Source organism: Lipotes vexillifer, unplaced genomic scaffold, assembly GCF_000442215.2.
Source record: "Lipotes vexillifer unplaced genomic scaffold, Lipotes_vexillifer_v1.1 scaffold213, whole genome shotgun sequence".
NCBI lineage: Eukaryota > Metazoa > Chordata > Mammalia > Artiodactyla > Lipotidae > Lipotes > Lipotes vexillifer.
Window position 1 is genome coordinate 873936 of NW_006780610.1, and position 17934 is coordinate 891869.

Here is a 17934-nt window from a genome sequence, read left to right on the forward strand (position 1 = left end):
CTTCTGATCTGCACAAGTCTTGTTCCCACACTGTCTTCCCTGTTGTCTTTTCATCATTGTCAGAATCACTCCTGATAAAAGTGCCACTTGTGGAAGAATGTGCTGGGGAAGTGACTGCTCACCCATCACCCCCCATCCATCGCCTCTATCTGTACTGCTGCACCCAAAGGAGAATTGCTTATATGACTTGCAGGCAGGGCAAAAAGATGCCTGAATTTCAGATGCTTTTTCTGGGGTCCCCACCATCTGGTCCTTGCAGACATATCTGTGACCCTCTCACTGACCCTTTTCTTCAGAGGGAACTTCTCATCTGACCTACTCTAGATTGCTTTCTTTCAGCGTCACACTCTCTGAGAACAGAAAAGGGCATTCTTACTTGTAGTTAGGATATTGCCCTGGGAGTCTGGGCTGGGCACGGTGGAGTTGGTGCACACAAAGGCAGGTTGTTACATATCCCCTGATGCTGGCATTCAGGAACTCTGAGCTGCACTTCAATAATTAAAATTAGCCCTACCGGAGATTCTGGAAGAATGGATACACGAGAGAGGGTAGCATGTCCATGAGTGTAGCTGCTAGTCTAAAGAGAGATTTCTCAAAGAAATAGGAACTCAGAATTCTTTTTTTTTTAAGCATTTCTTTTTCTTTTTAAGTTATTTATTTATTTTTGGCTGTGTTGGGTCTTCGTTGCTGCGCACAGGCTTTCTCTAGTTGTGGTAAGCGGGAGCTACTGTTTGTTAGCTTCGTGCGCGGCTTCTCATTGTGGTGGCTTCTCTTGTTGTGGAGCACTGGCTCTAGGCACGTGGGCTTCAGTAGTTGTGGCACGTGGGCTCAGTAGTTGGGGCTTGCGGGCTCTACAGCGCAGGCTCAGTAGTTGTGGCGCATGGACTTAGTTGCTCCGCGGCATGTGGGATCTTCCCGGACCAGGGCTCGAACCTGTGTCCCCCTGAGTTGGCAGGCGGATTCTTAACCACTGCGCCACCAGGGAAGCCCCAGAATTCTTAAATGCAATAACGCCGCTAACAACCAAGAGAAACGCACTGGTAGCAGCATGCAGAGGCTGGTAGGGGTATACATCATGGGCCTGCAGTCGTGATGATAGTTTGGGATTGGGGCGTGTGACCTTTCCTGGGAATTCTGTTCCAGTTTGCATCTCTCTGATTCAACTACCAGATAAGAGGAAGCAGGCTTTAGCCACTCTTCCTTCTTCCCTCACCAACTAAGAAGAGACAAAGACCAGGGTTATCACCTTCCGCATTGGCTGCCCCCCTTCCCTTCCCTCTTTTTCAGACAGATTCAGCCAGCTCTCTGTGCTCTCCTATGCTCTCTAACCTCTGTTTCTCATAGTGGGTGCTCAGCAACTTGGCTGCTCTCACCCTAGTTTCTGTTTGCTTCCCTGAGATGTTTTAACTCTGCCCAGACAAACTAGACCTTTGCCTAGATTTCTAACTCTTCTGTGCTCCCTCACTTATCTTTTCTGCCTGCCTACCTACCTCCCTCCCTGCCTTACTGACCCTTTGCTCCACCTCTGATCGTTTTTCATTTCCTACAGTTTTCTGATTAGTTACTCAGACCTCTGCCAAAGAGCTTGATGTGCATAAGGGCTTTCTTTTGCTTTGCCCTTTGGATCTGGTGTTTATTACTCCCACCCTTCTGCCTGGCTACACGCTTCTGCTAGTTCCACATCTGAAGATACCACCTCTCTTATCCAGGAGCTTACCAGCCCCCTTTTTCTTCCCTACAGCCCTGTCTCCACACTACCCTACCCATTTCTAAGTAGGGTAACTGACTACACATTTCCAATATAGCAAATAGTCACCAAATGTACATCCCATTAGGCTTCCTTACTTAAGCTGAGACTTAGTTTTTTCCTCCAGTGTTTTATTTTGAAAAATTTCAAACTTATAGAAAAGTTGTACAGTAGTACAGTGAGCAGCCATGTACTCTTCACCTAGATTTGCCACTTAGCTTTTTGCAGTATTTACTTTATGTTTCTCTAAGTATATATACATGTATGCGTTTCTGTATATTTTTTGTTTATTTACTGAACCATTTGAGAGTTAAGTGCAGATGAGAGACTTGATCCTTAAACACTTTTGTATGTATCTCCTAAGAACAAGGAACACAATACTATTATCATTCTCGAGAAGTTTAACATTAATAAAATCTACTAGCTGATATATATAGTCCATATTCAGATTGCCCCAGTTGTCCCAGTAATGTCCTTTGTAGCTTTTTTTTTTTTTTCCCTAATCCAAGATCCAGTGAAGGGTGATCCACTGCATTTAGTTATCCTGTCTCTTTAGTTTTCTTTTATCTAGAGCAGTTTTCCAGCCTTTTTTATCTACCTCCCATGATATGACATTGGCATTTTGAAGAATTCAGGCCAGTTGTTTTGGTTCAGATCGTCAAACATTTATCAGATACTTACTGTGTGCTAGATCCTATACTGGGCTCTGGGGAGACAGAGAGAAAACAGACTCAATCCCTGCTCTAAAAGAGTTCCCAGCTCAGAGAGGAGATACAGGTAAACATGTATGTGGTAAGAGCATGGAACCAAAGGTACTCTGGCCCAGCCAGGAGTGATGAGCTGGGAGTAAGGTGAAAGAAGAGGTCAGGGAAGGATCCCTCAGGGAGGCAATGGCAGCTCAGAGTCCCTTCTTAAGAACTACACACGTGGCTGGATCAAGTATGAGGCCTATAAAGATTAAGTGAGAAGGAGCTCTTTCTGGTCCTCTAAAAACTAATGGTATTAAACAGGAGATTGTATTAATTTAGCTGATCCCAGTGACTGTTAATGTTAGCTGTAGTTGAAATCCACCTAGCATCACCTCTGGGCCTGCTGGTTCCTCTCTGCTGAAGGAGGTAGATCATTTGTCCCATGACAGTGAGTTCCTCGTGCCTGTCTTTCCGGTTCCGTCCAGGTCTTCTAAGCTGGTTATAAAGTGGTTCTCCTGACAAAATCCCAAAAATCACAGAATAAAAGCCAGATAAGAACGCATAATTTCTTAGGATGCCCCTTCATTCCCACACAAGGTTTCCTCATAGAACTGTCAGAGTTTTAAGAAGACTCAAATGTTTATAATTGATTGAAACTGTAGTGATTCCATTATTCGGTCAGACAGTCAGTCAGCCCAGTATTTATTGACAGCTCTGATTTAGGTATAGAGGGCTCCATTGTAAACTAGGAGTCAAGGTTGTGACACCCACAGAGTTTACAGCCTGGTAAAGAATATGAACAGATAAGCGAACAAATTAATTCATGGTGATGAGTGCTTTAATGGAACAAGTTCAGAGTTCAAGAGTTCAAACCCGGTGTGTCAGGGAAGACCTTCCAGAAGAAATGATATATACACTTGGACCTGAACGAGTAGGACAATGAGGTAAAGGTGCCACAGACCCAAAGAGATGGAAGAGGGGATGATGAAGAATGTTCTTGTTGACTGAGCCTGTGAGACTGTGAGGGGCAAGAGGAAACCTGACTTGTTTCAGAAATACAGTGTAGAAAAGAAGAATGTGAGCAGTGAGGCTGGAGTGGTAGCAAAGGCCCAGGCAGAAAAGGTCTAATTGACCAGGTTACAGACTTTATGTCATTGAGCAGTGAGGACCCATTGAAGTATTTAAAGTCATGACTGTGTTATGGAAATAACATAATCAGATTTGTGTTTTCAAAAGCTCACTCAGGGTGCTTACTGTGTGGGAGAATAGCTGGAGTAGAGCAAGAGGTAGGCCGGGGGACCAGTTGGAGGTTTTTGAATTCTGCAAGGCCTCCTAGATTTGGGGATTGTCCTTTCCTTTGATATCCAAATCTAAATAAAATTAAATGACACCCCCCCCGCCCATCCCACATAACCCAGGATGAGGTTACATTTTCCTCGTAGTAGTGCATACTTCTAGCTCAGAATTCCTGCTTCTGAGTCTGTTCTTAATCCCTTTTTCCCCTGTCACTTCCTGTAGTTGATGGTCTCTCCTGCAGTGCTTTTTGCCCCAGCAGTTTGATCCAGCTCCTCATCCTTCATTTCCCTAAGGAAAAACCAACACAGGTCTGTTAGGTGTGCTAGACTTGTACTGAAGTCGTGGATAGAAAGAAGGATACTTACCACAAAGGAAAGGAAGCAATTTAGCATTTTTGTTTTAGTTTTTATCAGATGTTACAGCAAATATCTTACTGGCCTCTTTCACCTTAGGCCTCCGCCAATTGCCATTTTCTGCGACCCATTCTAGATTTGGAGGAATTCCCTTTGCCCTCTGATTTCTCTGTTCCCTCCATCCCATACCTCCTCCCTTCCAAGCTATCAGCAGGCAACTGCAAATTAATTTATGGTGCAAAATAATTTTGTTTGCTTTTGTCTCAGCTTTCCCCTTCTACACAATGCCCAGACCTTGCCTTTCATACCAAAAGAACCATTAGTGTAATTATCTAAAAGAAAGTACCAGCTAGCCCAGATCTATACTTTCAGCAACTCAAAGAACAAAGGGAAAAGCTGTGGGTGGAGAGATTTGTTCCATCTGTTCTATGTTCCCTTTTTCCTTTTTTCTGCCTTCCTGTGGATTAATCCAGTTTTTTAATGATTCTATTCTATTTCTTTTGTTGGCTTGTCAGCTATAATTCTTTGTTTTGTTATTTTAGTGGCTGCTTTAGTTTATATTATACATTTGTTTTAACATATCACCATCTACTTTAAAGTAATAATCATATCCCTTTACATATAGTATAAGAACCTTAAAACAGTATGCTTAGGGCTTCCCTGGTGGTGCAGTGGTTGAGAGTCCGCCTGCCGATGCAGGGGACACGGGTTCGTGCCCCGATCCGGGAAGATCCCACATGCCGCGGAGCGGCTGGGCCCGTGAGCCATGGCCACTGGGCCTGCGCGTCCGGAGCCTGTGCTCCGCAACGGGAGAGGCCACAACAGTGAGAGGCCCGCGTACCGCAAAAAAAAAAAACAAAACAAAAAAAACAGTATGCTTCTCACCTCCTGGCCTTTATGCTATTGTTATTATCCATTTTACTTTTACGTATTTTATAAATCCCACTTTACATTGTTACTATTTTACTTTAAACAGGTCTTTACCTTTTAAAGATTTTTTTCAAATAAGAAAATATTGTTTCATATTTACCCTTTTATAGTTACCATTTCTGCTATTCTTCATTCTTTAGTGTAGAGCCATTTCATACCATCATCTTCTCTCTGCCTAAAGGGTTTTCTGTAACATTTCTCATAGTCATGTCTACTGTAGTTGAGTTCTTCCAGCTTTTGTTGCTTTGAAAAAGGTCTTTTTTGTCTTTGTTTTTTGTTTTTTTTTTTTTTTTTGGCGGTACGTGGGCCTCTCACTGCTGTGGCCTCTCCCGTTGTGGAGCACAGGCTCCGGACACACAGGCTCAGCAGCCATGGCTCACAGGCCCAGCCGCTCCACGGCATGTGACTGGGGCACGAACCCATGTCCCCTGCATCGGCAGGCGGTCTCTCAACCACTGCGCCACCAGGGAAGCCCTTGTCTTTGTTTTTGAAAGGCACCTGTGTTGAGTTTAGAATTCCAGGTTGACTTTTTTGTTGTTCAGCATGCTAAAGATGTGGCTGTACTGTCTTCTGGTTAGCGTTGTCTCTGATGAGAAGTCTTCTGTCATTCATATCTTTGGTCTCTTGTATTCATTCGTCTTTTCCCTCTGGATGCTTTTTAGGTTTTCTGTTTATCATTGGTTTTAAGCAATTTGATTATGCTGTACTTTGGTGAGGTTTACTTCATGCCTCTTGTGCTTGGGGTTAACTGAGCTTATTGGATATGAGGGTTTGTCATTTACATCAAATTTGAAAAAATTTCTCCCATTCGCTCTTCATATGTATTTTGTCACATCTCCTTTGGGGACTCCAATTAGACATATATTAATCCTTCTGAAATTTTCCCACAGTTTACTGATGCTTTTAAAATATTTCTTAGCCCTTTTTCTGTGTTTTACTTTGAGTAAACTCTACAGATATGGTTAAGTTAGCTGATCTTTTCTTTGGCAGTGTCTAATCTACTGTTAATCCACCCCATGTATTTTTCATCTCAAACATTGTATTTTCATTTTTAGAAGTTCAGTATATGGGTCTTTTTATATCTTCAGTGTCTGCTTAACCTGCTCAGTCTTTGCTTTACCTTCTTGAACATATGAAATACAGTTATAATCACCTCTCCAGTACTCTGGCCTGTGAACTTTAGCTGCCACATTCTACCTGGACTCTCAGCTTCAACTCCTCAACTCAGGGAGATCACTGGGCACTGTCTGATCTTCCCCTCCCTGCACTGTAGCCAGGAAGCTCTCCACACAGTAAGCTGGGAGCAAGCCTAGGGCTCATCTCATTTGTTTCCCCTCTTTCAGGAGTCTCTATCCTGCACTATCTAATGCCCAGTGTCTGAAAACTTACTTTATATATTTTGTCTTTTCTTTTAGTTGTTTGAAGCAGTAGGTAGGGTATGTCTGATCCTTAGCTAGCAGCGGAAATCCAGAATGTTTCTTGAATCCATGGATATCTTATCATCTCTACTGCCTTCACCATCATCCTCCCTCTCTTGGCCTGAGAGATCCTTTCTGGCCTCTCTGGTCCCCTCACTACCTCTCTTGTTCCTCTCTGGTCTATTATCTACTTCATAGCCCAAATGGTCTTCTTAAAGCATAAATGAGATTATGGCACTCCTTCACTTAAAACTCTTTAGTGATGTTCTAATGCACTTTTATTTATTTATTTATGTGGCTGCATCCGGTCTTAGTTGCGGCATGCGGGATCTTTGCTGTGGCATGCGGGGTCTTTCACTGCAGTGCACGGGCTCTTCGTTGTGGCACGCTGGCTTCTCTCCAGTTGTGGCACGTGGGCTTCAGAGTGCACAGGCTCAGTGGTTGAGGCGCACGGGCTTAGTTGCCCCGCGGCATGTGGGATCTTAGTTCCCCGACCAGGGATTGAACCTGCTTCCCCTGCATTGGAAGGCAGATTCTTAACCACTGGACCACCAGGGAAGTCCCTCTAATGCACTTTTAATAAAATCCAGATGTCTTACTTTGGTTTGCAGTGTCCTGCATGATCTGGCCCCTGCCTACCTCTCCAAATTCATCTCTTTGTTCCCTACATTTTAGCTACATTGTTTTTCCCCATTTCCCTGAATATTCCAAGCTCAGAAAGACCTCAGGGTCTTTCTGTACGTGACCAGGCAGCAGCCCCTAGCCATTGCACCAGGGAACCTACAGCAGATCCTTTCCCGTGATCTACCCAGACCCATAAAATTCTCTGCATGTGGGGAGTATCCTGAGTCCTGGACCACATTCTTATCCTTTGTAGTTTTTCTTAGAAATCAGCTGTTTAGCTAATGCTTTGGGATTCATTCCACTGAACCCTAAAACCAAGCACACTACCCGGCACACCCCCACTTGGACTCTTCTTCAGAGCACAACTTGTCAAGTGGTCAGGGAGGCCTCTCAGGGTCTCCTCATCTAAAAAGGTCCCCCTGTTATTTTCTGCCTTAATTCCCTATTCCTTTCTTAGGAATATTTACAAAAGTTTCTGTTTTTTATGAGCTTGTATTTTGTCATCCTCCCCACTAAATTAAATATTCCATGAGGGGAAGGGTGAAATGTATCTTTTTCACCGTTCTCAGTATCCATCACCCTAACTGTCACAGAATAAGTATTTAACAGTATTTGTTGAATGAAAGGATACTTAGTAGAGGATGTGAGACACGTGGTTCAGAGAAGGATATTTTTTTAACATGGGACAGACTTAAGTCGGTCTTAAGCATGCGTAAGAACTGTGCTAGCCTCTGAGTCCTGTGTTGGTGTAAGAAGTTTCTTAGATCCACAACTGTAGTTGTTTCTTGATCATTCAGTTTACCCCCATGAAGGGGAAAGCATGCTTCTGAGCGTAGAGTCCTTGAATCTCAGAAGCAGAAATGGCTCCAGAGATGATCTAGTGTCTATAGCCCAGCAGACAGTTGTGTTCATCTGACTTCTGCTTAAATACCCCTAATGATATGTTGCTCACAGTCACCTTTGGCAAAATCAGTTTTATTGTTCGATACTTTTGATTACCAAATGCCTTCCTTGTTGAGCTGAAATCTACCTTCTTATAACTCCTACCCCTGAGCTACTCTGAAAACAAATCTACCTCCAGCCCTCTTCTCTACCCATGACTGCCCTTGGTGTCTTTGTCTCCTCTGACTTTTCTCCAGCCTGTATATGCCCATCCTCTTTCTCCTTTGCCATGAATTCTAAGGCCTCTCACCACCGTTCTGGTCATCCTCCACTGGGACCTCTAGTTTTTAAGGTCAGCCTTGCAATGTGATACTCAGAAGATCTGCTTCTCACTGAAAATAGCTGTGTAAGGAGCAAGGTCCTTGTCTTTGTTTACCTCTGCATACCCCATACCTAGCACAGTGGCTGGCACACAAAGGGTGTTTGTTGAATGAATGAACGAGCTCCCTCTCATGCTGATTGTTCTCATGTCTCCAGCATTCACTGGTGAATTCAAGTTGATCCTGTGAGGTTAAGGGATTTCATCTCCATTTTATAGATGCACAAGCTGAATCCCAGAAAAAACGTGGTGATCATTGACTAATCATCATGCCAGTAACGGAACTTAAGTGTTCCAGCCCCAACTTCCGATCCCTGGGCCAGTGGTTTCAAAGTTTGTTTTGTTTTAGCAGTAGAACTCCTTTTTTGCAAAGGTAAGATTATATGAAACTCTGGTATATAAAAGCTAAAACCAGAGCTGTTTTGATAGAAGCTGGGATGAGGCCGAGGCTCTACCATGGAGCTGGGAGTTCTGCAGGGCTCTGTGGAGCACAGTTGGAAAGCACTGCAGTCTTCTGCCCTGGCATCATCCTACTGAAGGCAGCCAGGGCCTCATGTGATCAGCCTTAAGCTGACTAGGACCTCTCAGAGCCTTGGGCATGATGCTTCATTTGTCCTCTTCAGCTCATTAGGATAAGAATTTAATGACCTTGCCTAGTCCAGGTGCCACCAGTCCAGATTTTCAGACCTCTCAACCAGAATCCAGATTTCTTTTACCATTCTTAGCATTGCCAAGAGAAGAGACACTTACTGATTTTGCATCAGCATCTGGTGAACCCCTGGCATTGTCATCATAATTATTCTTCACATCTGTTAGCTCATGTGAAGTAGGTCTTTGCTGAGTAAAATGAGTACTAGAAAGGTGAGGTCAATACTGTGCTGATAAATACAGAAACTAGAGTTCATTTTTTTCTTGAGCTATTGCAGAGAACTTCGGTTTACACTCTAACTCTGAATGAAGAATAAAATACAACTCTCCACCTTTGTAAAGTCCATCCCATTCTGTTTTCTCATTTGATGTTCTCAGCATGACAAAGGGTGAGTTTTCCCCATTTTACAGATGAGGAAACTAGTACTCAGGAAAGACAAATATCTTGCCTTGAATCACATACCTAGTGAGAGGCAGGAGCCCAGAAGTAGAACCCAGGCATCCTGTTTCCTGGATTGGATTCCTGTCCTTGTCTCAAAGTGGGACATGCCTATAATCATCTCTCCTGGAAAATAGGAATCTGAAACCTCACCTGCAGAAATGGGGTGGGATATGGTTTAGGTATCCTAGAGCACCTCAGAGACTTCTCTCTTCAGAACCATTTCTAGGAAAGGGCTTCATCAGTTAAATTTCCTGAGATATGGATGAATAGCTGTCTCATGCTAGATTTGACTGTAATCCCATGGTTTACCAAGCAATTTTAGGTGAGAATTAGAAAGTAGTCCTAAAATCCTAAACCATCTTGCCAAAGAGGTCTTATTGTATACCAGACAATTTCCTTGAATTTAGCGTTCATCAGAGGCCCTGTATGAATCCCAAGCATTATCTAAACACCTAATCTCTAAGAAAAACCACAAAGGACAGTGTGATATGGTCCAGGACCCAAGACATCCCCCATAAGCAGAGAAGGCAGTGGCCAGAGGATCTGACTTGGTATGGGTAGAACCCAACCATGAGAGGGAGTCTGCTTCAGGTTCTATAGTGCAAGGATTAGGGGCTGCTGCGTGGGGTTGGGCCGTGGCCTGGGTGTAGAAATGTCAGGATGAGGTTCCCTTTACGAAGGCTTTCCTAGCCATTCTCTTTTGATGTTCACAAACCCGTTGGGAGAAAGGGGCCTCCCATGCTATTGGTTAGGAGACTGAGGTCCTGAGGGAAGCACCTTGTCTGCTGAGTGGCAGAGTCAAATTCTAACCCAGATTCTGTGCTCCATGCCCATGCTCTCACTACTGTACAACCCAGTTTCCTTGGAATGTTTCCATAAAACAAGGCAAATATGAAAGGAGGGAGGAAACATAGGAGCAGATCCTTTGCAGACAGGCCTTTAGCCAGGCATCCAGAAGCATTTCTGAGGTGTCCTGCTGGCTAAGAGGGTCAGCTTCTAAAGTGCCCTCCTCTAAGCAAATGTATCTCTCCTTCAGCACCCCTATTCCCTGCTCTAGCATCTTGTGTTAGGGCAGGCTCTTCCCAGAATAGCTTTCTTTTTTTTGTAAGGTTCTCCTTGTCAGAAAAAGCCTAAGACATCCAAACCAGAAGAAAACTCAGAGACCATCTAGTCTAAAAGGAAGTCTCTGAGGAGATCCATGTCCAGAGAGTGGCATTGGGCTTGACTAAGGCCACCTAGTGAGAGCCAGAGCCATGACTGCTACACAGGCACCCTGTGACCCAGCCCAGGGCTCTCTGCTTTGCTGCCTCTTACTCCACCCAAACAGATTCCTGGGAGCCAGTGCCCTGGCAGTCCTTTCAGGCTAGTCCCTGCTGTAACTCTGGTTTTACTGTTTTCCAGGTGAGACCTTTGCCCTGGGAAATAGTCTGGCCCGGTCCTTGGAGCCACACTCAGACTCGATGGACTCCACCTTGAATCCCACCAACCTTGTCAGCACCTCCCAAAATCTTCGAAACCCTGGGTACCGGCCTTTGCTTCCATCCTGTGGCCTCCCACTGAGCACTGCCTCAGCTGTGCACAGGTTCTGCTCCAGGGGTAAGCTTTTCAGAGTTCTGGCTCTCCTGCCCTCTCTCATTCATTCCTTCTTCCCTTCCTGAACCCTGGGAGGCCAGAAAGGACTTAACTCTGTTGCCTGCTGCCTGGAGGTTGGACTGGGGTCTGGGCTACCATTGTGCCTGACTAGGCCCCTGGGGAGCAATTGAAGCTCTGGGATTAGCTTGAGAATAACAGAAACTAAGAGCCAGCGACCTAGAGCCAAAGGGACAGGGAAGGAGTCCTTCATTCATTCATGAGCCATTTATTTGAACACCGTCTGTGTTTGTCATGGGGACGCAAAAATCAATCACTTCTTGTCCTTAAGGAGCTCAAAGTCTTGTGGGAGAGACAAACACTTAAATAGATAACTTGAAAACAACATCTTGAGTGTGGCTAAAGAGATACACTTTGAGTTGCATGAAAACTGCAAGAAGGAACACCTAGCCCAAGCTTGGTATCCAGGGGAAGCTTCCTTGAGAAAGTGTCTAACATTTTAAATGTTGACTATATTAATGTATTAGGAGTGGTAGGGGAGGGAGAGCTTTCCAGGGAAGAGAGTACAGTATGGACAAGGGCAAAGGGATAAGAACTAACACAGATTGTACCAGGAACTACACGCAGTTTGGTATTGCTGAAAAACAAAATGTAATTCTGGGACTTCAAAGGGAAAAAGCCTGCAAGCGTCAGGGGTTGTATCATAGAGGACCTTAAATGCCACGTTAAAGAGTTTGGAGTTGATCTTGTAGGTAATGCGAAGCTCTGGAGACTTTTACTTAGAGGCAAGACCTAAACAGGTTTGTGTTTCCAGCAGATCATTGACTACTGTGTTGTGGATGGAGCTGAGGCAGGACAAGAGTAGAGAGAGAGACCACTTAGGAGGTTACTTAGGTTTCTGGCCAGACCAGAAATGATAAAGACCTAGATTGGGGCAGTTGTAGAAGGTTTGTAGAAGAGAGAATAGATTTGAAAACTCTTCATGAGGTAAAATGAGTCAGATTCAAGGGGTTGTGAGGAAGGAGTGGGAATGTCTCCCAGGTTTCTAGAAGGGGTGACTGGATAGACGGTGGTGCCATTCACTGAGAGAGGGAACCAACCATAGAGGAGAAAGAAGGGGAGGGAGCCCGTGGGTCATCTAGGTGATACCCAGCAGGCAGTGGCTGTGCAGGTCTGATCCTCAGGGAGGAAGACTGAGCTGAAGTTAAATATTTGGGAGTCATCAGCAAATAGATGGAAGTTGAAGCTGTAGGGTGAATGACCCCAACTCCCAGGAGTATGTCTAGAATGAAAAGAACAGTTGACCAAAGAAGGAGTTCTGGGGACCAACAAAGTTCAGGAGGAGGGAACAGGAAGAGGATACCACCAAGGGGACAAAGGAGTAGTCAAATGTGAGGAAAAACATAAGAATTTGATACTGTGGTGGCCAGGAGTACAGAGTGTTTGAAGACGAGTACAACCCAAAAAGGTTCGGTAAAATAGGACTGAGAAATATCTGCTGGATATGGTGATGAGTGAGTAATTGGTGATCTTAGTAAGAGCAGCTTCAGTGGTGCTGGAGGGTGGTGAGGGCAGATTGCAGTGGGTGGGGATATCAAGGAGAGTTTGATGAGAAAAAAGGAGGTGACCTTCAAAAGAAGGTCTTCTAGAGTGGGTGCACGCTGGGCATGTGTATCAGCAGACAACTTGAGCCTTCCAAGAAGAAGAAATTAAGAATATAGGAAAGAGGAGAAAGTAAGGCCTTGTGGGTGGTAGAAAGGATTAGGGATCAGTCTTAAGACAGAAGGAGGCGCACACCTTGCTCCCTGTGACTGGAGGGAAAATTGGCTGTGGCCATGAGGGAGTGGAGAGAGGGCTGAGTAGGGAAGGGCTCCAGAGTGCCAGGAGATTGGACCAGCCATAAAGAAGACAGAAGGAAGTGGATCAAGGAGGAGGGGATGGTTTGCAGGAAACACGAAGGTCCAGCAATGCTTGGAGCTTGGAGGCTAGTTTGCCAGTTTACGAGAGCTATGGTTTTCTGGTGTGGTTCTTAGAAACCTAGATGTGGGGTGAAAAAAGGCAGTTTGAGAGGTAAGTTTTTATGTTGAGCTAGCAGGGCAGGAGGGGGCGGGGAGCGGGGGAGCAGGTACTCGGTGGAGCTGGAGGAAGAGGAGTTTAGATCATCAACTCTGGACCTGGGCAGGGTGGGGAAGAGGCAAGGCTGAGAGAAGGCTGAAGGATGGGGAGACTGTAAGCTTGATGTGCTAAAAATGTCTTTGTGACATAATGGTTACGGGGACATAGGTCCCAAGAGAGTTGAAAAGGTGGGATGTTGGGGTCAGAGGGGGGATGTTTAAAATTCCTCAGTGGATTTGTTCCAAGAGATGCAAGAACCAGACAGTAACCTTGGCAGTAAGCATTTGAAGTATAGTAGAGATGAAAGTCTCTGGAAGCAAGGCAGCAGTTGAATGGATTGCCTCTGAGGATTATGGCAGGAATTGGGGTGGAACAGAAGGTAGTGAGTTAAGTACCCAAAAGTCTTCATTTAACAAAGAGCAGATACCCAGAGATCTACAGATGAAAGTGATCCAGAAGAGCAGACGGTCGGTACATGTCTGGCCTCTGAAGAACACGAGCTTCCGTCGGAAGAGGGTCTAAAAGCAGCAGTGGGGAGACAGGAGACTGCCATTTCCACACCCACTGTGGCCTCCCCCAGTCCAGGGATGGATGAGGTGTGAAAGAATAAGAAGACTCCAGTAAGCAAGGCCTGCAGTGGCAGAGGGGGTTCTCAGGAAGGCCGAGACAGGGAGAGAAGCCTGGGATGGCCCTCCCCAACCCTAACCCCAGCAAGGCCCCGCATGGAACAGCGTAAGGAGCTCTGAATTAGAGGCAGAGCGGAGGGTTGGTGCCCTGCCTTGAGACGTAAGTCACCTCAGCTCTCAGGTCTTCATGCTCCTCATACACAAAGTGGAGGTGGTGATACTGACCTGCTCTTTTCACAGGCGTGTTAAATGGTTCAGATGGAAGCAGGGATATGGGGTCATTTTGGAAACTGAATCATTCCCGAGGTATGAGGGGGTTACTATTAGTGTTCTCTTCCCCAAAGCCCTGTTTCTGTTAGGAGTGCTTCCTTTTTTTTTTTAACTTTATTTTTTTTTATTGACGTACAGTTGATCTACAGTGTAGTGCCAGTGTCTGCTGCACAGCAGAGGGACTCAGTTATACACATATGGGCATTCTTTTTTTATATAATCTTTCCCACTATGGTTTATCCCAGGATATTGAATAGAGTTCCCTGTGCTCTACAGTAGGACCTTGTTGTTTATCCAACCCTGTTGACATATATAATAGTTGGCATCTGCTAGTCCCAAACTCCCATTCCTTCCCTCCCCCACCCCCTCCCCTTGGCAACCACAAGTGTGATCTCTGTGTGTGTGAGTCTGTTTCTGTTTTGTAGACAGGCTCATCTGTGCCATATTTTAGATTCCACACGTAAGTGACATCATACTGATAGGCTGCCTCGCATGGCACTGGCCTCAGATGCCACTGTTGTCTCCCAGGCATCTCCACTCTTCCTTTGGGGTACACTGGGAGTCTGTTGGCCAAGTCACAGTCAGAATCTCTTTTGACCCTGAAGATCCTCACAAAGCTATGAGAGAATTCTCTTTGGTTGGCCCTAGAATTGCTTCTCTCAAAGAATTTATATGACAAGTCTATGCCCTCCCTTATTTCATTGATCCATATGGTCGGGCCTCAGTTTGTCAGTCTGGCCTCTTGTGGATGCGCCCCACCTTCCTTAGTCATCCTCAGACTGAGACACTCTGCCTTGCGTGAAGAGTGACCACCAGCTGTACGCATTGGGTGGAGAGAGAGACCCCTGGTATAGTCTGTCTGCAGGAACAGGCATAGGAAAAGACAGAGACAGGGCACTAACTTCTCTCCTTCCTAGCTGTGTGGTCCTGGGCAAGTCACTTCACTTCTCTGGGCCTCAGTTGCCTCATCTCTAAACTAAAGATGATGATACTTCCTTCAAAAGCTGTTTTAGGGCTTCCCTGGTGGCACAGTGGTTGAGAGTCCGCCTGCCGATGCAGGGGACACGGGTTCATGCCCGGGTCCGGGAAGATCCCACATGTAGCGGAGCGGCTAGGCCCGTGAGCCATGGCCGCTGAGCCTGCGCGTCCGGAGCCTGTGCTCCACAACGGGAGAGGCCGCAGCAGTGAAAGGCCAGCGTACCGAAAAAAAAAAAAGCTGTTTTAAGGGTCAAATGACCTGGCGATGCTGGGAGTTCTGGGTGTATCAGGCCACTCTCCGCCACATTCACCACCGCCACCTGATGCATCCCAGTCGTCTCTTGCCTGGAGTATTGTAGTAGCCTCCTTTTCATCTGGTCTCCCTTGCTTCTGTCCTTGCCCCCCTAACGACTGTTATCAACGCAGACTCAGAGTATAAGTTGGTTCGTGTGACACTCCTCTGCTCAAAACCAACCTTCAGAAAAGCCAGTGGTTTGTCAGTGGCTTACAAGGTCCTCTGTGATGTGCCCTGCCACTCGTCCCGCCCCACCACATACATACATACTCTCAGATGTTATTTCCTGCCATGTTCTCTTCACTCACTCTGCTCCAGCACACTGGCCTCCATGCTAACCCTTAAACATGCCAGTCAGTCTTCTGCTCAAGGTCTCTGCTCAAATGTCATCTCAGAGATGCTCTCCTGACCACTGTATAAATTAGCAACTTCCTGCCTCCTGCCCTCATGGAGTGTATGTTCTAATGGGGTAGGCTAACAGACAAACATGTAAATATATAATAGTATTATATATGAGTATATATGTGTGTGTATTTATAATATCATTATATAAGTATGTGTATAATTGTGTGTGTGTGTGTGTGTGTGATTCCTAGCTCCCCTGGGTAGAGGGATTAGCTAAGATGGTCCAAGAAGCTAAGATGGACATATTCATGTGTAGTATCTGCTCCCTGCTCTCCATCGTCTGTGCAGCTGGTTTCTGTCTCAGCATCGCAGTGGACTTTCAGGGCAGGGCGAAGTGGCTGGCTCACACAGCCCTCTCCAACTCCCTGTCTACCACCCCTCCAAAAAGCCTTTGGAATTTCTATGGCGCTAATCACCCTGCTTGCTCCAGCACACTTCTCTCCGGTCTGGTCAGTGCCCAGCTACAAGCTTGAGAGGTACCCAGGGAGCAGGAGGGGTGCCAAGCCAAGTGTGCTTCGACTTTTAGACCTGGGACCCGGAATGAAGGAATATGAGAGAAGATCTTTAGCCTTTGCAAGACATGGTTGAAGAGTCGGGCCTTTCTACTTCCATTGGTGTTTCACCTCTGACAGTTGGCTGTTGACTGGGCATCTCCTGGGTGGTGAGGATACTGACACGAGCAAGGCAGGGTCCCTGCGTCAAGACAGACCTAGTCTGGCGGGGAGACAGAAAAATATACGTGGAACTATTACATAGGGTCATTCATTCATTTAGCAAACGTGTTTGAACGTGTGCTGGCAGAGCAGGCGCTCTTTTATGCGAAAGGAAGACACTCTCCTCCTGCCTGTCTCCCTACGCTCAGTGCTCTGTTCAGCACCGCTCAGTGCTCTGTTCAGCACTGCTTAACTTCCCTGCGGACGTCTGGGTCTCCACACACCAAGCAATTCTGTGATGCCAGCTGGGCCTCCTGCAGTTTTACTCAGTTCTGACACTAGCTCCCTGCAGGAAGCGTCAGATCCCACAGGATAAGGGCTCAGTCCCACAAGACTGACCCCCCCACACACACACTTCAGCTGCCAGTTCAAAGTTCACATTGTTACCTGTGCTTCTGACTGACTGGCTCTAAATTAGAGGTTCCTGTGCTCCCTTCCATGGGTTTGATTAACCTGCTAGAGCATCTCACAGAGCTCAGGAAAACTGTTTACTTGCTAGATTACCAGTTTTTTACTAAAAGGATGCAATCCAGGAACAGCCCAATGGAAGAGATGCATAGAGGAAGGTATGGGGGAAGGGGTATGGAGCTTCCGTGCCCTTCCTGGGTACACTACTCTCCCAGTACCTCCACACGTTCACCAGCCCAGAAGCTCTCTGAAGCCCTGTCCTTTGGGCTTTTATGGCGACTTCATTATATAGGCAAGGTTGCTTACTTATGTCGTTGGCCGTTGGTGATTGAACTCAATCTCTAGCCCCTCTCCCTTCCCCAGAGGTTCGGGGGTGGGGCTGAAAGTTCCCACCCTCTAGTCACCTGGTTGGTCCTTCTGGCAACCAGCCCCCATCCTTAGGGGCTTTCTAAAAGTCACCTCATTAACATACCCAGGTGTGGATAAAAGGGACTTGCTATGATTAGCAAAAGACACCTTTATTTCTCCGACCACTTAGGAAATTCCTAGAGTTTTAGGAGTTCTGTGCCAGAAAAGGGGATGAAGACAAATACATATGTTTCTTCTTATTAATCAGAGTATCACAAGGACATAGCAGGGAGTAGGAGAAGACAGATAAACATAAATGCATGGAATTACTGTAGGTTGTGATATGTGCTGGGGGTGGAGGGAACTAGAGTAACTGGATTGAAGTGATTATGTGGGGACTGAGTGCTTTTATTCGGATATCAGGGAAGGCCTCTCAGAGGAATCAATATTTGAGATGAAACCCAAATGTTGAGAAGGAATCAGGTGTGCAAAGATGTGGGGAAAAGACAGTTTTAGACAGGAAATTGTGTGTCTGGGTCAAAGAATAAAAGCATGGCTTATTCAGGAGGCAGAAAGAAAGAGTGGCTGGAGCTTGGTGAGTAAAGGATGGGGGGAAGGGGGAGAGGAGATAGAAAGGGCCAGATGATAGGATACCTTCTAGACCATGGCAAGGGGTTCGACTTTATTTCAGGTACGCCTTTCGAGGCCATTGCATTTATTGACATGATCCAATTACTTTTTTTTTTTTTTTTTTTTTTTTTGGGTTTGGGGGCCTCTC

The 17934-nt window shown here is 45.8% G+C and overlaps 1 protein-coding gene across 4 annotated transcripts in view; it reads left to right on the forward strand.

The window, feature by feature from the left end:
* Positions 1-17934, forward strand: part of SCMH1 (Scm polycomb group protein homolog 1) — a 132906-nt gene that overhangs the window by 112230 nt on the left and 2742 nt on the right. For 2 of the 4 annotated variants that reach the window (XM_007453733.1, XM_007453736.1), the window contains 2 exons: positions 10810-11004; positions 13980-14045. In XM_007453733.1, coding sequence (XP_007453795.1) covers positions 10810-11004; positions 13980-14045 — 261 coding nt within the window. The remainder of the gene's footprint in view (positions 1-10809; positions 11005-13979; positions 14046-17934) is intronic. The other 2 variants (XM_007453735.1, XM_007453734.1) reach the window with 1 other exon arrangement.